Here is a 27,067-nt window from a genome sequence, read left to right as displayed (position 1 = left end):
TTAAGGATATTGCTTTTTCTCTTCCTTTCCGCCACTGCTATCCCTCTTCTCCTTCTTCTCAGATTTCTCTTTATCATGTCTGGACTCCTGTAACACAAGAGCACAATGTAGTACATCATTAATTGTAAACAAAAAAAATCTTGATCTTGGGCGCAGACAGAAGAGTGTAAAAACCGGTAAAGGACAAGCTGAACTGACCTTTTTGCCACCAGAAGACGTTCGCTCAGGTTTCACAGACACCGTCTTCTCTTTACTGGAAGATTTGGATCTTTTGCTCTTCTCTTTTTCAGCTGAAAGTGGCGAGTCACAGGAAGGACTTGTGCTCTTGCTGTTTTTTGAGGAATCTGAGATGACAAGATTTTATTCGATCTTTAACAACACTGTACTATGCTACTTTTTTTTTTGAGTTAATGGTTATTCCATAACTGTAAAGATCAAACTTACTGGTACCATTCTCATCCTTTCTACGCTTGGATTCTTGACTTGTGTCACGGTCACTGACTGCGTGATCCTAACAGAGAAACGACATACCATGTTAGCAACATTTAAACTACAAAAATAAAAAAACCCAAAATGCATCAGTCTTGTAAAATACTGACTCGTTTCCTTTCTTTCCGATCCTTTTCTTCCTTCTTCTCTTTAGATCGGCCCCGTGCGTTCTCTGAATCTTTCTTCTCCGTCTCCTTCTCTCTGCTCTTGGATCGGGCTACTGAATTGTAGGTGATGTGATGCTGCAAAGATATTTATGTATGAACAGAACAAGACAAATAGACAATATTTAGTATAGTCCACACACTGAAACATTTAATGCTATTTTCACCTGGAGGAAGCAGTTGGGAAACACTATGTTGCAGAAACACGATCAAACTAAATTCTCTTTTCCCCACTGGTACTGATTAAATAAAGGAGAAAAAAAAATCACTTTAACTGATTATAAATGTTGAATATGGTGACATAAATTGTTAATTAGTGGTCGTACAGCTCATCTTCCCTCTGTAAGGCTGGGGATTGGGTACCAGAATCCACGTCTATATACCGATGTGTCCCTGGGCAGGTCACTTGACCCTAAATTGCTCCTAGCTGCAGTGCAGACAGTGTGTGAACGCGTATGAGATATATATAAAAAAGCTACACAGATTTTCTGTTGTGACATTAGCAGAAAACACAAAAGACTTCAACATGGCCAGGGTCCAGTAAATAAAGTATGGTGCACCGATACTGATGTGACTGTGCCTTTCAGAAAGTCTGAATTTCAAAATTTTAAATTTATCAGGGCTGTTGAAGCAGTCGAAAAGAACAGGTTATTCTCCAAGTTCCTCGACAACATTCCAGAAGATTAAAAAATAAAATAAAACTGAACGAAAAGGTAGAAGACAGGTAAAAATAGAAATTGTACATTCCGAGGAAAACTAGTCTTAAAAGTGTATTGTACCACAGGTATGCTGGTTATTTGTAGCACTGCTTTTTATTTAATAAACAGACCGCTCCAGTTCGACTGTAGGCACACTAACAGCGTTTAAAGGAGCTAATGCAGCTAACGGAGCTAACTGGTAAACGGTACCTGGATTCCAGTGTCGCGGCACGTAAACATGACGACATACGCGTCCATTTACGGTTAGCCGTCATGGAAACGTGTCGTGCGTTAACCTTTTGCACAGCACTAATTTCAATTAAATGTTTATAAAACTCAAATAAATTTACAATAATTTAATATGGTGACAGAAAAACAGATATGATTTGGCATCCAAGCCATGAATTCATGTCTCAATTCTCAATCATGAATGAAGGAATTCTGTCCAAATCCATCTTGTGACACATAACAGCAGACATGATGAGGATTAACAACACGCCAAGTGAAAACTAGGCAAGAAAAAGTCATGTTTTTTTAGATAATTCTGTTGCCCCCAAAAGGACACAAGTGGGATTATTGTAAAACAAGTCCCTTCTCCACCTAAACAAAGAAAACAGACTGTGAGAGAAGGAAACAGAGTAAGTTCGTACCTTGGATGTGGGCTCCTTGGGTTCGTTGCTATTGTCCTGTAGGGATGAATGGAGATGACAGATGAGCTGGGAGGGGGTGGGGTTGGGAGGAGGGTTGTCAGACAGCAGCAATAGAGTCGGAAGAATTGGGTGGGAGGTCGGGGAGTCGGGGCTGGCCGGACCAACAGCATACGTCTCCCTTTACATCCGACCTTCTAGGACTAAGGCTTTGACAAGGTTATTACATAAAGGAGAGTTCATCGTCTCAACATCTGGAATGTCAATATTAAATATAGAAAAACCCTGAGCATATATGAAGTAACTGCTACTCCTATTACTACAGACATGTCTGCAATTTTAGGCAGCATTTGATAGAATTTCTACAGTGCAGCTGGTGTTCAGTACATCTAAAGTGCAAGTGCTGTATATAATGAATGCATGTCTGCGTGTGTGACAAATCCCTCAGATCTTAATGTGCTTGACTGCATCCCTACATATGTAACTGTTGTTGTCACTTACAGTTCAGGAATGGGTTAGACACATGGAGGCTATTTCTCTGGTGGAAGAGTAAAATAAAGACCTATCACAAGCTTCCAGTGGTTGTGGCAACACTCCAGACGCTTCAGGCTTCGCCTCTCTTTCCGCCTCTGTTTCTCTCTCTCTTTGAAGGGGCAGGTTTAATTTCATCCTCATTTTTTGGCTGATTCAAAACTGTTGACATTCTGTTTCTCTTTCGATCTCGGTTGCTGGTGGCTTTGATTTTCCGCCGAATGCTTGCGACGAGGTAGTATGACCGATGCCGATGGACGGTGGCCATGTCAGCAGTGCAGAAGGGGCCAGCAGGACAGACTGGACAGCATCGAGTGATGTGAAGACTGCATGCAGGCTTGTTAAGCAGGTGGCATTGGCAGCAGGACAGGTGACTCCATTATCGCAGACAGGTACCTCTTCACGGCTTTGCTGGATACCTTTCGACTCCACACTGGACCCAGGTATGTTGAGGGGGGGGGGATGCACCACTTTAACCAGGCAATCTTCTTTGCTCTCAAAAAATGGTGTGGGGGGGTGTGAGAGAAAAATCTTCATTTCAAGAAGTAAAACATTGCTCTTGATGGTGAAAAACAATTCTGCCATTGAAAAGGGCAACAGCTCTAGATCTGGAAAGCCATTTTTCTTTAAGGGAATATTACTCTCAAAAAAAGGACAAAAAAAAAAATCAAAAATCAAATAATCCACAAGGAATATCGAAGTGCAAAAAAAAAATCTTCATTCTTCACAAGGCACACAGACTGCTTTCATGAATAGGAAAATAGATAAATATTTCAATATGAAAATACTCAATATATACAACATTCTCTTGGCTAAGTCTTTGGGGAGTTTTCTCCAATTTCTGCAAAATATTAACGCTGATGTCCATGGAATGATTTCCAAATCCAAAAGATTCGATCAGGATTTCCATATGCCACGCCTGCATGAACTCTCCCTTGGTGATCTTCAAGGCTGCTGGAATGTGCAACGGCAGGGAATGCTCCGGCAGATAGAGAAGAAACGGGCACAGCCTTCCTCAAGCCATACTAACCTTAAGTGTCGAGGAGTGGGATGGAGAAGCGTGACTGTCGAGCTTTCGTCTTTTGTGATCTGTGGAAAAGGAAAAAGGGGGACAAAGAGTAAAGAGTCATTTCTATCGTTAATATTGATTATACACTGTACATCCTTTTTTGATTGACAGATAAGGAAAGAGACAAAACTTGAGGTGGAATAGAGAACCAGAGAGGCTCCTTACCCCTCTCAGACTCTGCTGACTCCGCTCTGGGAACTGTTGACTTGATGGATCCGGCCACTGTACTTCTGTCTCCCTTCTCCTTGCTCTTGGACTCCTTGATGGCATCACGCTCCCTGGATGGCTCCATAGGCTCCCCATTGCCGGCTTTGGCCTTGTCATCTTTGCTGCTCTTCTCCTCGACCTTTGCTTTCTCCCTGTCTGCCTTGGGGGTCTTCTCCTTACCCTCACGTACAGCCCGCTCATCCTTTCCAGCCCTCTCGTCTCTTTGCTTCTCCCGACGGTTGTCACCCTTTGCCTCGGGGGTGCTGCCTGGCGTCTTTTCCTTTTTCTCTTTTTTGTCTTTCCCACTCTTCTCTTTATCATCCCGTTCTTTGCTGGCTTTGGTGCTGTAAAAAGAAATTAGTAAAATTATAAAAAGTGTTTTGCTTCTTCTAATCCTACAGCATCCCTTCTGACGTAGAGTATTACAAGACTTGCAGCCAATGTCACAAAATGCCACTGCTCATAGTAGACAAGTTCTGTTTTTAGCTTCCATGTTAGAGCAACTCTTGATAGACCTACCTGTTGAGAGCACCGTTCCCGTTGCTGGTGGTGACTTTGGCTGCTGCACTGTTGGCTTTATTCACTGGCTTCGTGGTCCCCTGAGATTTATCCTTTCCACGATCTGCATAAAAATAAAGCAATGAGTGTACAAGCCTAGAATTTATGAATATTACTAACATGCATGTTTTGAATAAGTTAATGAATAAGTCTCATCACTCACCACCATCATCTGACGTTCCCTCCTCAGTCTTGCTCGTGCTGGCAGCAGGCTTGCCCATGTTGCCGGGGCCGTTCTGTTGACTGGCAGGGGTGGCGCTGCGTGCTGGCTGCTCCTTGTCATGAAATTCATTCTCAGGGACCATGTGCACCTTCTGGCTTTTCAACCGACCTGAATAACTGTAAGACGCACGAAAGGGTTTGCACATGGAAATGGCAGAAATTGCATTCAATACTCAAGGATTGGAGCGACGTCAATATTGAATTTCCCTGCAAATACAAACCCCTATTTAGCTAAAATGATCATGGCCAAAAGACTGCCCATGCTTAAATACAGACTGAAGAGCAACAGCAATGGATAGTGTGCAACGGATCATCATTGAACCGTTCGGATCAATTATTTCGGTTCGGCACGCGCAGTGTGGTCATGGCGAGCGGAGGAACGGAGGAGCTTGAACGCCCCGTGTCATTTAAATCCCCTGTTTTGGGGGAAAACCGTGACGGTGTGTAGGCACTGTGGCACAAGAAAGCCATATCTGAAGCGACATCACCCCCGTGTTTCACTGACATGAGTGAAAACGAAAGCTGCTCAACAACCAATTATCACCTCAGCATTTAGGCAGCCCCTTGCTACACAATCCGACTGGGCTAAAGCTATCACAAACGCCATCGGTGTGTTTACAGGTGCAGACATGAGGCCAAATGCAGTTGTGCAAAACGAGGGCTTTGAACACATGCTGAAAGTGCTTGAGCCACGTTACAACATCACGTCGCGCACCCACTTCAGCGATCTTTATAAGAAGGAGAAGAAAAAAGTTGTGGATGAACTATCCCGAGCACCGTCTATTGCGCTCACAACAGAAGTCCGGTGCTGCAGACACACCCCCTCTATGACAGTCACACAGGCACAGGTATTGACATAGGCAGTGGAGGAACGGAAGATAAAGAGGTCCACTACTAATATCCCAGTCACAACTGATAATGCCAAAAAATAAATACAATACAATACAAATAAATGCAGTGAATGAGGCAGGACTGGGCCCACAGATAGGGTGCTTTGCACATGTAGTGAATTTGAAAAGGAAGGAGATATACCTTTTGATGTTGCAACTTTAAGTTGTTTTTCATTAATTGTGTTGAAAAAGAAGATATTATGCCTTGTGCACTTTAAGTTGATTTTATATATTTTAATTGAATAATTTAAAAGTGTTAAACGAAAAGACAAATGTTTATTTGTCAATTTTTTTTAATTTTTTTTTGCTGATCCGAAAAATGATCCGATCCGCGACTCTGATCCGAGGAACGATCCGAACCGTGAGTTTTTTGATCCGTTGCACCCCTTGCAATGCAACTTATGCAACCAAAATATTACTGTATATGCCAATTCATCATGTAGAAGTCATGAAAAATATAAAAGTGGATTCAGGGTATAGCAACCTCTTAAATCCAGTAAGAACACTGGAAAGAATGGCTCTTAGCTCCGTTAGGTTGTATATAGGTGTGTAGATGACATTTCAAGCAAAATATGTGATTAAAACACTAAAATGTTGTCGTCATGGGTCTTTACAATCTTAAACTGATAATACACAGTGTACATATATGTTTTCAATGCCAATAATTCAATGTCGTTGTGACATTTCATAAAATACAGAGCAGCTGAACAGCACACAACGCTGTGTTACCCCATTGCCAAGGCATAGAGGTCGGGTCTCTTGTCCTTCTCCTCGAGGCAGATCTTGTGGACGCGGCACTCAAGCGCTTGACCCAGGTTGAGAACCTTTGGGTAGCAGGGCAGGATCTTGGTAAGCACGATGAGAATATTCCGGATGTGTGTGTAATCTCCGGTCTCCAGACAGTGAACTGACGCCTGGAAGTAAAAGACCCAGATAACAGGGGTATATATAAATACATAGTCATTCAATAAACAGAGTTTTTGTAAGGAACAATATTCAAGATGGTGTTCTCACTTTAGTCAGCATGTAGTGCCATTTGTGCACCACGTGCCTGAAGTTCACATAGTCGAGCTGATCTGCTTTGTTTCCTCCATCAAAGCCTGAGGATCTGAAGATAGTCAAGAAGCCTGGGTAATTCACACATTCCTATGGAACATATAAGAAGAAGATAATTGTTAATTCAGAGCTTATCTTGGGTCTAAAAATGTAACATAAATGCATCCTGCATTAGAGGACACAGAATGGTAGAAGAGGACACCTTCTCATAGATTGCGCGGTCGCTGTGCCAACGGGTCACCGTCTCCAGCATGCAGCACAGGAAACGTCCGTAGCGGTGAGACTCGTTCTCCGTACAGCTGGCCACGGTGTATATGATAGCAGAGAAAACCTGGAGAGTAACACAGTAATTTTTTCTTACATAACAAAAGGAAAAGAGCTATAAAGTCTGCATTGTTTTTGACCCCCCGTGACCCTCTGGTGGAGGATAAAGCGGTAGATGATGGATGGATGGATTAGACCCTTATATTATATTCATTCTGTTCTCATAATGTACCTGTTAAACTTTGGAGGATTGCCGTGTGCACAAGTCTTACCCTGTCATAGCACAAAAGAGTACAGAAGTTGGGTGTCTTCTGCTGATGGACCAGTTCGACAAAGCGGGCACAGTAAATGGCGTCGATGGAGGAGAAGATGCAGCGTGGGAACAAACAGAGCTGCAGGAATTTTGTAATGGTCTCATTCTTTGTGGATTCTGTCAATAAGCATTTAAGATGTGTTAGTAGAGACACAGGTACTGATGGAAAAGTCTTGGATCAGCATTTTAGATTTAGATGTATTTAAATTAAACTTAAAAAAAAAACCCCACAGACATATTGCTTTGAATATTTAACATCTTGTGGAGCACTGATTTGTTTAAGTGGGTTTACTGAGGTAGAAATTAAATGAGAGTTAAAAGGTTACACACTCATGATTTGACAAATTGTTTTTCTTCAAGATGCATCAATAGTGTCACTGGCATTAGCATTAGAACACTTACTGGCCAACAACCAGTTGTCTTTCTCCAATTTGAGGCGGTACAGAACCCTTTGTACGTGCTCCAACTGTTTTTTCTCTTCCTCTTGCAGTTTTTCCTGCAGGGCAGTACAGCGCTCCTTCTCTTTCTTCTTCTTATTCATGGGCTGTAATGGAAGAATACCAAAGCAATATTGACACCATATATGCACAAAAATGCAACACTAATAACAACTTATAACTAGGACCGCTCGTCATGAAAGGACCCTCGCTACAGGCAACTGGGGGAGTGCAGCAGCTTAACGAAGAGTCATTTTTCGTTGTTCCAAAATGGCAGACTTCTCGGTGGACGGATGGAACTAGAAATTTGTTGGACCACTGAGGCCATGCCTTTTTTAGTTATATAAAAGCTTTTACAAAATTTGAATCATTAACTTGTCTTGAACATATGCACTAAGTTTGGCAGGGCTAGCTCAAACGTGCTAGGAGGAGTTACTACAAATGTAAAGACTCATCATTTTCATTTTTCCAAAATGGCGACTTCTAAGTGGGCAGAGCTAATGGCAGTACATTTGAAATTTGTTTGGATCATGAGAGCAACAACTGTAGTTTGGTTTAAATTGGAACAACTATGTGCGACTTAGACACACACAAAAAAAATAGCATGTTAGCATTTCTGGGGCTAGGCACGGGTTTGGGCCCGATACCACCATCGCATTTTTTGCTGACCTGACCTCCTTGCCAAATTTCAAGAGTTTTTATGCATGTTAACACCTTTGAATTAGCTAATTTTCACATCGTTTGCTTTTTAATTAAAACACCTTGAGGTACTGCGACACTTGACACAAATGCTTCAGTGAAGTGTGAAATATTAATTAACATGGGGCAACAATTGTGGATAAACTACTCACTATCTCTTGGTTTTCTTCGATGGCTTTGATCTGGACTTTCAGTTTGTTGACCTCGCGTTCATAGGCAGAATGAGGCACAGCCAGGTCGTACATGGTGAGGGACCAGAAGGTGGCATAGAACTGAGGGCGGAGATCATCCCAGACCCTGGTAGAATGGAGAGACACCACGGCCTCGTGCACCGGAGTCATCACCTGTTCACAGGCTGCAACATACTTATGCACCTTCTGTTGCTGCCGGTTACCTTTCTCTGCTTTCTTCAGCTCATCATACTTGGACTGTGAGAACAAAGAATATCATTTAATGTTTTTATTGTGAATTCTTGGTATAGAAAAGCTCAATCATTCTTAAAAAAACAGATGCAAAATGATTAAAATGGATTTTCCAAGTCAATATAACAGATTTTGAATCTATCACATTATCACTATACATAATAAACCTGGAGTAAACCAACAAACAAATGTACACCTGAGCCTTGTGTTTATGATACAGACTAGAATCTCCCAAAAACAGACATGACGCATTGACAATCTGAGAGAACAGTGTACTCACCAAAATCTGATGGGCATACATTGGCCGAGACAGGAAAAACGCAGCATCATGTGGAGTGTGGAACTGGTTACAGAGGATGTCAATAGAGGGAACACGCTTGATGTAGTCCTCTGTGCTGAGGTTGGATGCCAGAAAGCCACCAAACTGCACTAACGTGTCATGACACTGTAGGAGGACAAATAATAACAATAATCAAGAGACCAAACTGTACTATTTATGTTTCAGATATCTTAGGAGAAAAGAAACATGTGCTGGCACATTAGCTGTTCACTTTGGCAAGATGGCGCCTCCCGTGTGGTCGCCTGTTGCAGCAGCTCTCGCTATTTTCTAGCCTTTTTCTCTTCAAACTATGTTTTTTCCTACTTTTTCCAACTTCTTTTAAGTGTGTCTTTTTGTTTAAGCACTGTCACCATGGGCACCAAGTACACCATGCTTGTTGTGGCCCTGTTGGTGAGTTTTTTACACTTTTCAACCGTGTCGGGGGATCCCGTGTGGAGTCACGGCTCCATTGTTTACAGTAGGGATCAGCTGTTAGCGCTGCGCTGCACAGCTGTGCTGCCGGAGGAGCGACCCGATATTCCCCGTGGGCTCAGGAGGAGAAAACGGGGGTGTCGCGCTGGAGTCCAACGTCGTGCTGGAAGGAGACGTTACAGACCTGTTCTCCCGTCCATTATTATGGGAAATGTAAGATCTCTCCCTAATAAAATGGACGAGTTAGCGGCGCTGACCCGGCACGAGAGGGATTACCGGCACTGCAGCATCATGCTGTTCACCGAGACGTGGCTCACCGCTGCTGCCCCGGACACGGACACCGCGCTGGACGGATTCCAGCTGATTCGCGCGGACAGGACGAAAGAGAGTGGAAAGAGGAAAGGAGGAGGACTGGCAGTGTTTGTGAATGATAGATGGTGTAACTCTGGGCACATCACTATTAAAGAGCAACACTGCTGCAAGGACTTGGAACTGTTAGCCGTTAGCAGGAGACCGAACTATCTGCCGCGGGAATTCTCGCATGTTATCGCGATAGCTGCGTACGTTCCCCCCTCTGCTAACGCTAATGCAGCCTGTGACGTCCTGCACTCAGTGGTGAGCAGGCTGCAGACACAGCATCCACAGGCTCTCCTCCTGATCTCTGGGGATTTTAATCATGCCTCTCCTTCCACCTCTCTGCCCACACTCACTCAGTATGTCACCTGCCACACCAGAGACAATAAAATACTGGACCTTTTCTATGCCAACACCAAGGAGGCATATAAATCAACCCCTCTCCCCCCCCTCGGAAGATCTGATCACAACCTGGTTCATCTCCTTCCTGTGTACAAACCTCTGGTACACAGGCAGCCAGCTGTGACCCGCACAGTGAAAGTATGGTCTGAGGAGACCGATGAGGCTCTGATGGACTGTTTTGAGTCTACTGTGTGGGACGAACTTTGTGAGGGACATGGGGAGGACATCGACAGTCTCACAAACACAATTACGGACTACATAAACTTCTGTGTTGAGAGCACTGTACCCACCAGGACAGTACGATGTTTCTCTAACAACAAACCCTGGATTAACCCTGACATAAAGGCTCTCCTTAAGGAGAAAAAGAGAGTTTTTAGGTCAGGAAACAAGGAGGAGCTGAAGACTGTTCAGAGGGAGCTGAGGAGAAAGATCAGGGAGGGGAAGGACAGCTACAGGAAGAAGATGGAGGAGCAGCTGCAGCAGAGAGATGTCAGTGGAGTCTGGAGAGGCCTGAAAACCATCTCCGGCCACAACAAGCTGGACTCCCAGACTGTAGGGGACCAGAGGTGGGCTAACGACTTGAACTTATTCTTCAATAGGTTTGATCAGGCCCCCACTTCTCCCCCGACAGCCCTGCTGGAACCTCTTTCATCTGGATCACCAGTAAACCGCCCGACCTCCACCCCCCTCCCTTCATCTCCAAGCTCGTTCAACATCACACAACCCCCCTGCTCCAATCTGTCCTTCACACCTAACCAGGTGAGAAAAGAGCTCAAAAAGATCAAGGCGAAGAAGGCTGCAGGTCCTGATGGCATCAGCTCCAGGCTCCTCAAATCCTGTGCAGTTCAGCTGTGTGGGATAATGGGGACCATCTTCAACATGAGCCTGAAACTGGGGAGAGTACCACACTTATGGAAGACGTCCTGTGTGGTACCAGTGCCAAAAACACCGCACCCCAAAGACTTTAACAGTTACAGGCCGGTGGCACTAACATCCCACCTGATGAAGATCTTGGAGCGTCTGGTGCTGTCTCATCTGCGCCCTGTGGTGAGACCAGCGATGGACCCACTGCAGTTCGCCTACCAGCCCAGCATCGGGGTGGATGACGCTGTCATCTACCTGCAGGACAGAGCTCTTTCTCACCTGGAGAAGTCGGGGAGCACTGTGAGGATCATGTTTTTTGATTTCTCCAGTGCTTTCAACACCATCCAGCCAGCATTTCTGAAGGACAAGCTGGAGCATGCAGGAGTTGATCCTCACCTCACATCCTGGATTGTGGATTATTTGACTGATCGACCCCAGTATGTGAGGACTCGGGATTGTGTGTCGGACATGGCTGTCTGCAGTACAGGGGCCCCACAGGGAACAGTTCTGGCTCCGTTCCTCTTCACCCTGTACACTGCAGACTTCTCCTACAGCTCCCCCTCCTGTCACCTGCAGAAGTTCTCTGACGACTCTGCCATTGTCGGCCTCATCACAGACGATGACGACAGAGAGTACAGAGAACTTGTTCAGGATTTTGTGGACTGGTCCCTGCGGAACCGCCTCCAGCTCAACGCGGGGAAAACTAAGGAGCTGGTGGTGGATTTCCGCAGAAGACGACACTCTCCTCCATCGCCGGTGTGCATCCAGGAAAAGGACATAGAGATGGTGACATCTTACAAATACCTGGGTGTTCACCTTAACAATAAACTGGACTGGTCTGATCATGCTGCTGCGCTCTACAGGAAGGGTCAGAGCAGACTCTACCTGTTGAGGAAACTAAGGTCTTTTGGAGTTCAGGGAGAACTCCTGAAGACCTTCTACGACTCAGTAGTGGCATCAGCCATTTTTTACGCAGTGGTCTGCTGGGGCAGTGGCATCACAGCCGCAGACAGGAAGAGGCTGGACAGGCTGATTAAGAAAGCCAGCTCTGTCCTTGGATGTCCCCTGGAACCAGTGGAGGTGGTGGGAGAGAGGAGAATGGCTACCAAGCTATCATCTCTGATGGACAACCTCTCCCACCCCCTGCAGAACACCATCGCAGCACTGGGCAGCTCCTTCAGTCACAGACTAAAACATCCAAAATGTCTGAAGGAGCGTTATCGCAGGTCGTTCCTCCCTGCAGCTGTTAGACTGTACAACAAGTACTGCTCTAAGTAGACCCCACACACACACACACACACACACACACACACACACACACACACACACACACACACACACACACACACACACACACACACACACACACACACACACACACACACACACACACACACACACACACACACACACACACACACACACACACACACACACACACACACACACACACACACACACACACACACACACACACACACACACACACACACACACACACACACACACACACACACACACACACACACACACACACACACACACACACACACACTCCACTCTCCATGTGCAATATACTGTTAACTCTCATTGGTGTAATATACTGTATATATTTTTTCATAATGTAAATTTTTTTTTGAAGTGCAATATATTGTCATTTTTCATACTGTCAAATTTTTTATACTGTAGTTTTCTCATCAGTGCAATATCCTTATCCTTATTTATTATCCTTATTTAATAAGCTCAGCCTTGTTTCCTTACACTATAAATACCATGTGCATACTGTGTATATTCTGCAGACCGGTTGTAATGTACATTCTACTTTTAAACCTATTTTTATAGTCAGTGTTAATATCTTTATATATTGTACTTTATATATTCTATTTCTTTTTGGTAATGCATGTTTATTATTTATTATCCTTATCCTTACTGTCTTGCTGCTGTAACACTGTAAATTTCCCCACTGCGGGACGAATAAAGGACTTCTTATCTTATCTTATCTTATCTTATCTTTATTGCTAAAAAAACAAGATTGATTAGAGGTTTATATATTTGGAGGAGGTCTGTACCTGATCGTAGAGATGGCCAACAAGTTTGAGGTGCTTTTCTCCACCTTCTAAGAAAACCACACCATTCCGTTGCTGGGCCATGAGTAGACACAGTGGTAAGGCCAGTTCGTGGTCGAGTAGCGTCTCCTTCAGACGCTGCGATGACTTCTTAGTGTTCCTGATCTGGCCAAAATAGCCACCCTGTTGACAAATTCAAAACCACAACAGCAATAAGGTAAGCACTGGTCCACACAATACGCGTTTTGCTCACAAGACTATTTCATAACCATGACTTTAAATGTTATACCTCAGCTTTAAGTTGCTCCCCTCCAGTCATGGCCTCTAACTGCTCTGAGGTCATCTCATCTGTGATCTCAATACCAGCCATTTTCTGCACAACCTCTTTTAGGATAAGCAGGTCAAAACTGCAGGGAGAGGAGGGACACGTGGAAAAATAACCATTAAAATATGATTCAGATAGTATTGATGTCATTATTACCTTAAGGTAAGGAACGTTCTGTTATAGTGTATAGATATAACATTGACCAAAAGACAGGAATATCCCAGTAATAATAAGAATCGAACCTCTGGGAGTGTGTACGCAAATTGGCATATGCTGCAAACCAGTCATTCCATGTTCTCAATTGGAGCTACATACCTCTTGCCTGCTTTTAGCTGGTTAGTGACATACTGAAGAAGACCAGCCAGTTCAATTGGGTATTTTCTGAACACGGCTCCACACAGACTTGCCAGACCTTGGTTGAAAAGAGAAACAGACAAATATTAAACATCAAACTATAGATATTAATGATGAACTGCAAGTTGGTTAATTGACGTTAAGAATTTAACCTAATAAGAAATTATCACTTGGCTTATATTATCAAAATGCATGGAAACAATTGTGAAATCTATCTACAAATTCCAGGAACGTCTGTCTGTCTGTGTGTCACTTGCACGTCTCTCGAACCAATGGTCCGATTGATTTCAAACTTGACAGGTGTCTTGCTACGGACACGAGTAAGTGTAGTGCCAAGTTTGAATCTTCGTTTAGATGAGTAATGCAGTGCCCCCAACCATAGACTGTTCATACGACTCCCCTCCTGGAGGCGTTACAGGTCTCTCTGCACCCAAACCAGCAGGTTCAGAGGAAGCTTTCCTGCAGCTGTCACCCTACTGAACTCTAGCTCATATTCATTGTATGCCATTATGTCAGTATCATTATTTGCTTTTTCTACCATACACAAATGGAAAATATCACTGAACATCTTAGCTACACTTTTCTCAGGACATGGCACTGCGACTTGGGCAGAGAACAGCAACATGACAGTAAAGTGATGTGTGAAGGAGACATACTCTGGAGCCATGAGGAGATGGTAGTGTCATCGTGTTTCATCTTCTCCTTCTCTGGATTGGCTAGAGCTTCGATTATGCAATCTGAACACGGAATTAAGGGTAATGACACGAAAAATGAGGAAGAAGCTCCACTCGCGCCTAAAACCCACACTACACACTCACACTAGTAAATAAACAAACTGTTCAGGATACAAGCCAAGACATCATAGTTGAGGGATGTGAGGTATTTCAAAGAGTCCACCACTGGAACAATGAGGTTGTCGTACCACTGGATCTGAGAGAGCATCTGCAATTCAACAGAACAGACAGGGAGATAAATTATCACAAGCTTCACAAGGTGTGCCAAATATACAACAGCAGAACATGATGCTAAACACATGCTTCCAATAAATGGTCAAACAAATTTGATATGGTCTTCTTGATATAATTCAAACCAGAAATTATTTAAATTAGAGGAAAATACACTTACATAGTCAAAGAGGATGGTAGGATTGCTATGGCTCAGCTTGCCAATCTGTCTTCCAGATTGTTTCACATTCTCTTTGGTCAATCGCCTGTGCGGGGGTAGGAGCACAGACAGAAAACGGCAAATTAAAGACAAGACAATGCAAAGACTTAACACTTCTGCAAGCTTTACACAGTTCACACATTTTAATATGGAATCTGAGCAATTCCAACCCAAATTCAACCTTCTATAACCTTTCTTTCTTTTTCCTGAAATAAACATTAATAAATAAACCTGTTGAAACAGTCTTATGTGTATTATGGACTACTGACCAGCAGGGGGATTCTTTTTTTTTTTTGATGATCTCGGTGTTCTGACAGATGAGAGTGTGGTGGGTTGAGGCTAATTGTCTTGTCCAAAACATTTGAACCTCTCTGCTGTCTCACTTATTTGGGAAATATCAAGGTTATGTGACCAGTATGTTTCCAAAACAAAACTATAAAGTGAAGGTTGTATACAGTTTTTTTTGCACTCTATCAACTCAACTTTTACTTCTCTTCTTGTAATATTCTGTAGTAAAGAACAGGTCTGAACTAGCTGGTAAAATGCGCGCAAGGTAAATAACCACATACGCAATAGTATACAGAAACTCAAATATGGTTTCTGTGTTTTAGAAGGAAGCGCAGACTGTATAACAATTGTAGGGAAAAAAGCTATCAACAATATATGGGGCTTTGCAAAGTGACTTACTTCATAATGTATCTGGCCCTTTCCACAGTCTGCGCTTTGACTTTAACCAGAAGTGGATGACTGGAATACGTCTCATTCTTCCATTGTCCATACAACCGGTACCTGAGGAAATAAGATAGAAAAGACACAATTCAACAGAAGTTTACTATCATAAGAGCAGGAATTTCTACCTGATTCTTCCCTTTTAAACTGTAAAATAAAATGAACTGCCATTTAATGGTCCATTTTTCTTGAAAAATCACAAGTCATTTGTTGGATTTTATCTTTGCCAAAAGCAATTCTAAGAAACACTGAAGTGCTTGTCAAATTTTTGGACATATACAGGACTGAGATGTCAGAGTAGGGCTGGGCGATATGGCCTCAAATCTATACCACAATATATTGAGCAGCTCACCTAGATAACAATAGGTTGGAAGTCGCTAAGACGACTGACTGCCAGTGAGTGCTTTGGGAGGGGGCGGGGATCCCAGCAGCTCCCCAAACACCACAGAAGTCTCCAATAACACCAGAAAAAGTCGCTAGATTTGTCTCTAGTCGCTTTTGACACAAAAAAGGAGTTGGAAAGTCGACTACAGACACTGTACATAGCTAAGCGTCTTAAAGGGACATGAACATACCGACCTAGACACCGTCAAAAAACACAAAAACAACTTTTATTTTCTTAAAAAAAAAAAGTAAATGTAGATTTTCAGTTTATCGCCCAACCCTGTGTCAGAGGGTAAACTCAAATATTTGAGTGGTACTCTTTGGACACTTAAATGGACTACTTAAATGGACTACACTTAAAGGAATACAGTTAAATTGTCAACATATCTTTACAATCTTCAGTGACTGGGGGAACTGTATCAAGTTTTGATTAAAGCTAAATCATTTTAATGCTCTGGAACAGTAGAAATGATAAATAAATAAAGTGATAACGTGGTAAATAACGTGAAAAATCATTCACATAATCAAGCAAAAGTGAGTTGGGCGTTTGCTGCTTAACTGTTCAATTACAGAGTGACAAAGGAAGTCAGTGTGAGAGTATCTTACCTGTGCTGGTAAGGAAAGAGTTTGAAGAGACCCCACAATTCCTCAGACATGCAAGCATTGCACTCCATGAGGGAGAGTGAAGGGAGTAGCACCTGGTCTGCAATGCACAGGAAACAACTCAGAAGTATTTCCTGTAAAAAAAAAAAATCCAATTAATATCTGATCCACACAGTTGTCCTGCCAAGATAAGCTGGAACATCAGTTAAAGCAAAACTGAATGTTAAATATAAACACATTAAATATTATTTTATTCTTACCTTTTCTTTCACATCTGACCTGGCATCAATTTGGTACTAGGGAAACAAAATAAACGAAGGATGAAGTAGATTTTAAACTTAGGATGTATTTATTTGCAGGTTACCATGTTGTACCTCTTTCATGAAGCCCTTGCCCAGGCGCACAATTTTGGCAAAGAGGATAGGGTCATGGGAGAGGTGAGGTCCCAGGTAGCAGAGCATACTGAACGTGTCCCTGCGAAGGTCCTCAAAGCTCTCTGCAAGCCGAGGGGCTTGCTTGTTCCTCAGTGGGTGCAATACACATCCCTTAGCTCCTTTTGGGACACCAGCCCTGTGAAGAAATTGAACAATGTTTCAAATACTACACATCAAGAGGTCAAACTGTGGAAAAAATGAATATTTTTGGTCATTCCATGTATGGTGGACACAAAGTAAAAATTAAATAAATAGGCACCTCCTGTAAAGAGGTTCCACAGTTAGGTGCAGAAGCTGGCATAGTGCCAGTGCAATCTCCCTGTGAGATGTAGCATAGAAGGAAGGCATCTGGTCCATAATACTCTGGGCGTGTTGCCAGTCTCCAATTCTGAGTAGTGCTTCCAAAAGACCAAGCTTCTGGTTATCAGGTGGCTGTGGGAACAAATAAGTGCAATAACTTAGGGTCAATTAATCAATAAATATGCTCAAATAACAGGAAATGAAAATTCACACACAGATGCCTTCATTCAAAGTGAAGAACTGTGTAAATTACAATTAATTATCTTAAGATCACCTTTGAAAGCTGGAAAAATATAGTTATTCACAGTTAATAATAAATAAACCAGCACCACAGACAATCTGGATATACAAATTTCACAGGCACTACATTTACACAATATGACAAACACTTTGATACCTTCTCATTTTTGTCCTCTTCCTTCTCTTTCTCCTTTTCTTTGTCTTCATTCTTCTCAGAGGGCAACACAACCATAACCAACTTGCGGGCAATCTGCTTAGCGTCTGAGATGACTCGTTTGTGTTCTTCTATGATGGCAGCATCCACGGGCATAAGCTGGATTGACACAAAACCAAAAAAGGAGCTCGGCTTTAAACTGAATTTTGACTTGAAGTAATATGACAAAAATGTTTAAGTAATCCAAAAGGTCTGGTAGTAAAATAGGAACTAGGTACAGGATTGCAGATCCTATAGTTCATCTGAACAAATGACTGGTGGACTGAAGAGCTAAATAAATCGACACTTCTTTTAATTTACAACAATTTGGACACCAGCTAATATTTTCATAATTATAATAATAGGAAGAATCAATCAATCATTCCTTTCCCTTACATGCACATATAGATCCTCCAGCTCTATCAAGTTGTGGTGAAGCAGAGCAGCAGCAATGTGATAAAGGGACTTGGGGGTTTCCTCATTGGGCTCCTGCGGAAACACAAAAAATAGGGAAATTGAATAGAGAAGTCAATAACCAAACAGAAAATATATTGCACTGCCTTCTGACATTTAAAGGAGACGTATTATACCCCATTCCCACAAGTTAAACTAGTTCCCTGGTGTCCTAATGAACATGTCTGACATGCTTTGGTCAAAATACCTTAAGGATGAAGCACCATAGCAGTACAATCTAGGGCTGCAACACTGATTATTGTTGTTGTAGACTAATCTATTGATTATTTTTTCCATTAATAAGGATTACCTTCATTAGCACCTATTTTGGACTTCTGTTTAACCTACATACAGTGGACTCAAACGTGCTTCAATAACACAGTTAAATACCTGAAACAAATGATCACAGATTTATTACAGCTTAAATATAGAATTAATATGCTCCAAATCACAATTGATAAATGAAAGAGGTTTACAATTCATTTGAAGCCGTAGTATCGACAGGAGCTGAAATTCACCGATAACTGTCGTAAAGTACGCATTAACGTAAGTGAAATAGCGTTCGCTAAGCTAGCTTTTACCATGATTTTCCGACTGATAGACGTACAACAGATGATGATGATTATGTAATACATGAGCATGTGATTTAAAAATATCTACGACACATCTCTGGGGCACGTGATGATACAGCGGCTCTGGGGTGTCAACGTTCAATGTGTTCGTGTTTGACGTAGTGCTACCATGGAATGAGAGTTGCGCTTCACAGAGATTGCATCTAACGAGTTTCGCTGGTTTATTTTCAGTGAAATGTTCCCAAACAGGAAAATTTGGGGTGGAGTTTTTGAGCCGTTTCATCCGTTTTCACCAAAATTTGTACATTCTTCTTCTCTGCTTCCTTGCGGGATGTAAACAGCGAGCAATACTGCTCCTAGCACTTCTTGTAGCTAGTTCTAGATAGCTCGAGTGTTTGTTTGCACCACAGTTACAGATGAGCATGGAGCAGCCGGTGTGCAACAATAACACGGCGCCACTTAAATTGTAGGTCGCCAAATTTTTGTAGTAGAGGTAATCGATTACGTCAGCGTCACTGAGGCTCCGGCAGCAGTTAACAGCAGTTAGCATTTGGAAAAGCGATAATTTGCAGACTCAAGCAAGCACATTGACATCACATATAAAATGTATCCACTGGAGGCTAGAAGTTTGTGTAGAACTCTGTGGTGCACTGTGCAGTCAAGAATAGAACACTTTGCATAATTCCGCTTTTCCGGGTACTATTGCCCTCACCTGCACTCTCGCGTTTTTTAGGGACAAAGCAGAACTCCGTGAGACAACAATTCCAGGAATGTATAATTGTGACGTAGCAATGTGCGGAAGTCAACATTTTGTTTTATCGCCTGTATTTAGACTGAGGCGGACCACAAAAACATGAGTGAGTAATTTTTTTCACACTTTACCAACTTATAGGGCCTCCAGAGTCCCTATATATATATATATATATAATTATTATTATTTTTTTTAAATTAGACCCTACAGATACAGGCCTCTAACAAACAAAAAAAATAATTATATATATATATATATATATATATATACATACACATACATACACATACATATATATACACATACATATATATATATATATATATATATACATACATATATATAATTATTATTTTTTTTTTTTTAATTAGACCCTACAGATACAGGCCTCTAACAAACGGTTGAGACGTCTGTTCATAATAAACCTGGTTTGCATAATTCATAAAGTACGACGTTCAGAACAAGTCACATTAATTTAGTGTTAGTGAGTTCAGCATTTTTCAAGCTATAGTGACTATAAGTGTGTGGTCGACCAAATGGTTGAGTAGTACCTGGGGTTAAAATGATTAAAAAGTTGATTTTGCATAATATGTCCCCTTTAAGACCAGGTTTCTCAAGAGCAGAAACAGCTGCACACACAAAAAAACAACTGCATGGAACCATTTTAATTCAACAAGGAGCAGACTCAATGTCCTCACCTGATAAAATTTGAACTTAAAGCCCAAGATGTGGCACAATGTGAGGGGCTCACACATGTAGGACTTGATGACAGATAGGAAGAACTCATCTTGATCAGATCGACTCTGATACACCTCCAGGATGATGTCCAAAACACGATTAGGATCCAAGTTGAAACATCCTGCAAGGTGAGAAAGGAAAAAAATAAGCAGGCAACAAAACACAGTTGGAAACAAAAACCTTCCTGTGATTCCTGTTGTTGAATTTGAACCCCTCTGTATCCAATGTCAATAGGGCTGTAAAGTCAAAGTCGACTGGTCGACTAATTGGTCGACACGCTCTGGCTCGACCAAAATTGTGATTGGTCGACTAAATTTTTTTTTATGGTGAATTTCATTAGGAGGAAAGTACCACATGCTAATAGGGGTGTTTTACAGCACCCGTGCTTCACAGGTAACAGTCTGTCTTTAGGGAACACCCCCCTTGTTTTCCACTATTTTGGTTTAGTCCAGCCCAGTGGGTTGTTGTCGCTCCGTGGCTCATGAGCGACACAGATTAGCGTTGCCATTAATTAGACGTGAATTTTGAGCTATTCATTTGAGGCTACAGTCCTCCTGTCACATCCATGTCAAAGACATCAGCAGTGTGGCAGCATTTTTCAAAAATAGATGACGGTAAAAAAGTGGAACACAAACTTTGCAAGCAACAGTTTGCTTTTCACATCTCTACAAACATGACATATCATTTAAAAACGCTAAGCTAAGGTTGCTCCGTCTGTTTTGAGTATGAACATAACAGAATTATTAGCATATTTCAATGTTTTAGTCTAATTTATAACTGCGGGCGCACCTGCGCGCAGCAGCAGCAACGTCCAGCGGTCTTTTGTGTCTCAGCCGTGAAGCTGCGCTGCACTGTTCAGTCTCGCTCTGTATTCCTCAACACTTATTGTGCTGATATTACTAGTTATTCTCGGATATCACGGGCTATGATATTGCGCAGATGAACGTAATGCAAAGCGCTGTCAGAGCCCTCAGACTCTGTTGAACTCCAGCCGCGGCTGCGAGTCTTTTCAAAATAAAAGAGCCGCAGCCGCAAAGTACCCCCCGTCGATTAGTCGATTTTTTGACGAAATTTCAGGGCTTTAGTCGACCAAGAGTTTCTTTGGTTGATTACAGCCCTAATTGTCAAAACTCAAAAAACACCTCATGACTGTCGCCCAAAAAATATCATGTAACATGTTAATTGCAGTGATCCTGAAAAGACATGTTTACCTATGAGGGACTTGATGTTTTCGAGGACAGAATGGCTGGTGACGTTGCCTGAGAGGTCTTGGCCAAGCTCTGTGATAAGTTTGGCATAGCCTTCATTCTCTTCCCTTAGCAAGTTAAACTTCTGTTGCTTGTAACTGAGAAGACAGGAAAAAAGGTTAATGTGCATTACGAAACATGATAAAAATGTGTCATATGAAATATACCTCATGCTTTTGCTACTTTTCTAACACAGGAAACATCAGCTTTTTTCAGCTGGTCACTGTTACAATGACAAATAAAGATATTCTATTCTAGTCACAAGTCACATGGTATCTGAATGGTGAACAACACATTTGAGCTGAATCTTAGAGGGTCGTGGATCTTATCTTGTTCTGTCCTTGTATATTGATCGAGCTCACTATGTACACAAACACTTATTACATATACAAGTGTTCATCTCTACTTACAAGAGTTTAGTCTTGATTTTTACAATCTTCTGATTGAACTGAAGGGTTTGTTTTATGAGTCCAAGAGATTCAAGGGTTTCTGGATCCAACCTCTCTTTCAGGATAGCCTCTGGAATAAAAAACTGAAATACAAAAAAATGAACACATTAATTTGTTTTGATAGGAGTTTGCTACAGACCAATGTATCAATATCAGCAACATATCTATACCACCAAAAGTGTTATATAACTTCTAATATGCGAATCGGACTAGGACAACCCACAACCACTGAAGGGCTGTAATCCAAATGGTGCATTTATCATTAAGTCTATCAAAGTGTGTGATTTTGTCCCATATGATGTACTATGCATACACATAGTACATCATATGTATAATTATTTTGTCTTTAGAAGTTAAAAAAAATATCGATTTTTTTTATAAATAAATCTAGGATTTTATTTTTAGGCCATATTGCCCAGCCCTACATGCTATATTCGGACAGCATAAAAGTCGAGCACATCTACTGATCACACCAGTTTGAATAACTTATGTTAATTAAGAAATATTATTCTTACCAAACATGCTCCCACCAGCTGTGTGTAATTATCGCGCTTGTTTTTCTCTTCCAGTGCACCAGTTTCCAAATCTGCATTAAGTTGAAAAAAAAGATTGAACATATGACATACATATGACTTTGCTCATCAAAAACCTATTAAACTACATAATATACACATTAATATTAACAAAATATTTACCTAGTATACTGAACACATCTGCTAAAATTGATGGCATGTCATCTCGGAGTTCCTGAAAGCAAAATACACAATAACAAAAATGATGAATCACATGTGAGATTTTATAGTTCGTAGTTCTGTATTTTCTGTGCCAAGTCCCGTAATACTTGAATGAAAACAATGAATAGACATAGAACATGTACATTAAGCTCTCAAAGTTTAAAAAAAAAGCAAGTGTACCATCATGTCCCCAAGGACACTGGCTACATGGTCCAACTTCAGGTTCCCTCGTACAACTTGCCAGCAGAGCTCGTATAAGGCAGCTTGTAAAACTGCTGGAGTAAAGAGATGAGACAAAAGACACACTTCATCTTAATCTGTACTGACAAAAAAAAGACTTTCCAGTGTATATGCAGGAATTCTCAAGTTAATTTCAATACATTTTTACAACCTTCCCAAAATATTTCAAGACCTTATCGCCACTTCAAGCTGTAATCACATAATTAACTTACAAACCAGAATTAGTTTGCAATTAAATCTATAGAGCACAACAAGTTCTTTCTGCAAAATATACAAAAAGCCTCCTGGTTGTTCTCGGCAACAGTCTTCAGCCATTGCTGAAATTCAGGGATCTTCAACCAGGAATCCGCAAACTTACATTTTCCTATGTGTGGCGATTTTGGAGTTTATTTCGAGCAATTTCGGATATTATTTTGCATTCGCTGTCGCAAAATAACATTGCGTGTACATGCGTGGCCTTGAGTCAATCTTACAGAGCGAGGATGCCTGCACACCGTTGTTTTTAACAAACCCTGGGAGGAAAATAAATACATTCATGCATACTTTTTGCAGTCAAAAAATTATATACATAAAATGTTTTATTTACTATGTATTTCACAGAGACACGACTAAAGACTTTAATGCAAATATGGCATTTATCTTTGCCGTCATGATGTTTAAAATAGTTTATGATAATTTCCATCCATTACAAACAAATGAATTGGAACATTTCTATTGAATTGATACAATTTAAATGATTTGAAAATATTTATTGCACATTGCATAGCTGAACAAACCTAGCACAGTTGCCAAGATAGGTGCGAGCGCACTGGTACAAAGGGGAAGCTTAAATATACTAATTAAAAATTAGCAAATAAAAAAAAATAAGAAAATTGAAACATACCTTTAACCTCACTGCCATGATCCGTTTTCTCCGTACGTTCTTTGCAGAGTTGTACACTATGAATATATAAAAAAAACGATCAGTATGCAGTAGACAGTCTCTTGAATTACCATTGCTTAACATCCACTACACACATTTTGTAATATATTCCTACACAGAAAGTATAATGCACATTTAATACAAGGTATCAACAGTCAACTTTGTCCTATCCATGTACAATCAGATCACTGATGACGGATGTTAAAACCAGGTCTGAATGGGGCCTTTGAATTTATTAAACCAAGAACGAGAAAGGCTGCCTGATCAGACCCCTTGGACCCCTTTGCATTGAAATGCATTTTATTTGATCAGATGGCAATCGGATAGCATTTGACCACATGCATTCACACATGGTATTAACATGCGTAGGCTACAGCATCACATCCTGTGTGCTGAAATATCAACAACGTTAGCCTATTATAGTTGCGCTATTGTATGGACTCCTGCGCTTTTCTAAGCAGGGGAAGAATACATCTTTAACAAGCAGGAAACCAACGCTTTCACTTTAGCGGTGCTCGAAGCCACCAATGTATTAGTAGTTGTGGGTGGAGTGAGGATGCAATGGAGATACATTGGAGACCCTTAGCATTTACACTTTTGTTCACTATGGTGACCATGCGTTTCTGACCACCTCCCAAAGTGTTATCTGATGACAATCCGATCACAGAAAACACAATTTAATGCCAGGTGTAAAGGGGGCCCCCTTGTGTCTCTTCAGTGTGGCCATGTGCATCGCCAAAGCACCACTGTGGTTTTTGGGGTCAGAACTGGGAACAATGCATAACAGATTGGGTGCAGACCGGTACCTATCACTGTCTGCATGTAATCAGATCACCCAGGACAGGACACTTTACTTGGACCTGTCTGAGTGCAGGTTGGCCCTCATCCTTCTCTTTCACAATCAATCATCAGACACATGGTGTGAGCAAAACTGGAGCAACACAGAGTGACTGAAAATGTGACAGACCCGTATTTTTAAAATTAGAACACTCCATACTCCGGTCAAAAACATTCTCCACTCCACCCATATATCCAGACTGCCACTACCCACCCTTTCCAAAAAGTGCATGAAACTTAAGGCCACATTATACTTCTCCGACTGCGTAATGCATTATCCGACTGCTTAACCATGGAGACCCCTCGAGCCTTCATACTTCTCCCTCGTGGTGACGGATACGCACTGCAATTTCCCACCCGATCAGTAGGGGTCGCCACGCAAGGTTGTTGTGCTTTTGGGTACAGTGAGCAATGGCGTCAGAGAGAGAAAGACTGTTGTTGAAACAGTGGACGTTTCTCACTTTCCTGTGTCACGGAACACAGTTTTAAGATAATTTGAGGCGAGAAATTGGCCACGAGTCTAAACATGTGCTGTGTGTATTAAGATATGACGTTTTTATAGTTTGGCAGCGACGTTTTCGGCGGTGACCGGCTCCACCTCTGTGGACGCTTGGTGCGCACTGTGGCCGGCACAGAGCAGCGATGGAGATGGAGATGGAGATGGACCGTCTCCATCTCAGTGACAGGGGGCGTACAACAAAAATATTCAGTGAATAAGCAGGAAGTGACTGTGTGCTGTCATCATTATCCAATATGGCGACACGCTGTATGATGGTGCCTTTCTATCAGTAAGTAATACAGAACATGTGCTATAAAGACACAAAATGAACGACAATAGAGACGGCCTAAGTAAAGTACACTGGAGATGGTGTAAGTAAACTACGCTGCCCAGCAACCGTAGTAAAAAAACAACTTTCACAAAGCCATCGCTCATGTTTTTCCACATCCTACGGTGCCACATCACCTTTTGGAGCTGACGTGCCCGGTCCAACACAGGATATGACGTAATTTTTGTTGTGTGTCCGGCACACTACAGAGACCATATACCAAGCTCTATGTTCTGGATTGAATATTATTATTATGTACTACATTACACTGCCTTTCTTGGTTTAACATACTATGCCTAAACTGCAGCTGACAACATGGATGAGCCCTTTCCATCTGTTGCTTGTTTGTGATACTAATAATTAAATAATTTGTAATCATGCAATCTTTTGACCTTTAATAAGGATACATGTAGTACCACTGTTCTGTCCTGACTACCGATTTCCAGGTGTTGACTGAGCAGCCGCTGTCCTCTGTCCCTGTCGCCGTTAGGATTAGAGCATTTCACACTGTGAGTTTAAAGTTAAGGCTTTCGTATTGTAAAATTAATCTCTAACCATCTACCTGATGTACTTAATTCAAGCTCGTTACCTTGCAAAATGTAGAGTGATTAGTTAGGGCGTTAACATGTTACGACATAGGTTGTAAGCTAGTCTTTAGTCTTAAGTATAAAAACAAAAAATCAAAATGACCAAATTCTTAAGCATTAAATGTAACTTCATCGTGCGCACACAGTAACGTAACAATGTCGACAATGGTCTCAAAGCGAGTTAGCCTAGCTAACACTGTAGCTAACTCCCCATGTTACCTAAGATTTTCCTAAATTACTTAAATACAGTTATTATTAACTGCAAGTATATTGACACACATTTTATTAACTCGAACTTTGGCATAAAACAACTGGTCACCTAATACGCCATTTATGCAGACAATGAGTGAGCTACAAGGACGCTAGTTAGCTTAGCTCTGATGTCCATCGTGTTTACAAATGATAGTAAATGGGACAATGCTACATTGGTAGCATACAGCTAACGTTAGCAACTTACAACGCAGATATTCAGATAAATTGAGTAAATGAGCCCCATTCACATATCAAATAACATGTAGGATCTTTCCAGATTTCTTTTAACCAAGAGTGTAAATTGACGGCTCTTAAACTATTTAAGCTTGCTAACGTTAGCGCTTATGTTAGCTCCTACGGATACTTGACAGACTGGCCTTAGTCTTAATTGCCCACAACAATTTTATGTTTTTCTTTCAACCATCAGTGTGCAATTAGTGGAGCGCCATTATACGATTTCGAACAGTCAGTTATACTCACAATTCGTGTTTTCCCGATTTGTCCCAGTTTTTGAACCATTCACCGGGGATGATGAGTGTCGCCATCTTCCATACACACAGCCCGGATGACTAGTTCATCATGGCACACACAGGGTCAAATGTGGTGGTGGACGGTTAACCGCCGTTGCT

At 41.6% G+C, this 27,067-nt stretch overlaps 1 protein-coding gene across 2 annotated transcripts; it reads right to left on the bottom strand.

The window, feature by feature from the left end:
* Window positions 1-27,057, bottom strand: thoc2 (THO complex 2; the record flags this gene model as incomplete). Of its 2 annotated transcripts, XM_083890495.1 has the most annotated exons (37): window positions 26,919-27,057; window positions 23,897-23,952; window positions 22,954-23,045; window positions 22,735-22,786; window positions 22,555-22,625; window positions 22,001-22,122; window positions 21,555-21,688; window positions 20,304-20,464; window positions 18,226-18,318; window positions 17,794-17,949; window positions 17,356-17,528; window positions 17,037-17,232; window positions 16,923-16,958; window positions 16,666-16,796; window positions 15,634-15,735; window positions 14,908-14,992; window positions 14,631-14,724; window positions 14,439-14,519; window positions 13,744-13,840; window positions 13,393-13,510; window positions 13,107-13,286; window positions 8,947-9,111; window positions 8,397-8,672; window positions 7,511-7,652; window positions 7,068-7,225; window positions 6,734-6,862; window positions 6,490-6,621; window positions 6,205-6,389; window positions 4,527-4,702; window positions 4,325-4,427; window positions 3,764-4,149; window positions 3,560-3,618; window positions 2,002-2,067; window positions 600-731; window positions 445-511; window positions 199-344; window positions 1-87 (listed from the first exon to the last, which is right to left on the bottom strand). In XM_083890495.1, exons 1-37 carry the CDS (start codon window positions 26,981-26,983, stop codon window positions 1-3), a joined length of 4,704 nt encoding a protein of 1,567 aa, XP_083746621.1. In that variant the 5' UTR covers window positions 26,984-27,057. The 2 variants fall into 2 exon arrangements, with proteins under 2 accessions (XP_083746621.1, XP_083746620.1); XM_083890494.1 differs by lacking the exons at window positions 1-87; window positions 199-344; window positions 445-511; window positions 600-731; window positions 2,002-2,067 and having other exon boundaries at window positions 3,031-3,618; window positions 22,954-23,048.
* Between the last annotated feature and the right edge of the window lie 10 nt (window positions 27,058-27,067).

This window comes from Microchirus variegatus, assembly GCF_963457635.1.
Source record: "Microchirus variegatus genome assembly, chromosome: 5".
Classification (NCBI taxonomy): Eukaryota; Metazoa; Chordata; class Actinopteri; order Pleuronectiformes; family Soleidae; genus Microchirus; species Microchirus variegatus.
The sequence above is the reverse complement of the archived record's forward strand: the minus strand, read 5'-3'. Positions and strand labels throughout refer to the sequence as shown.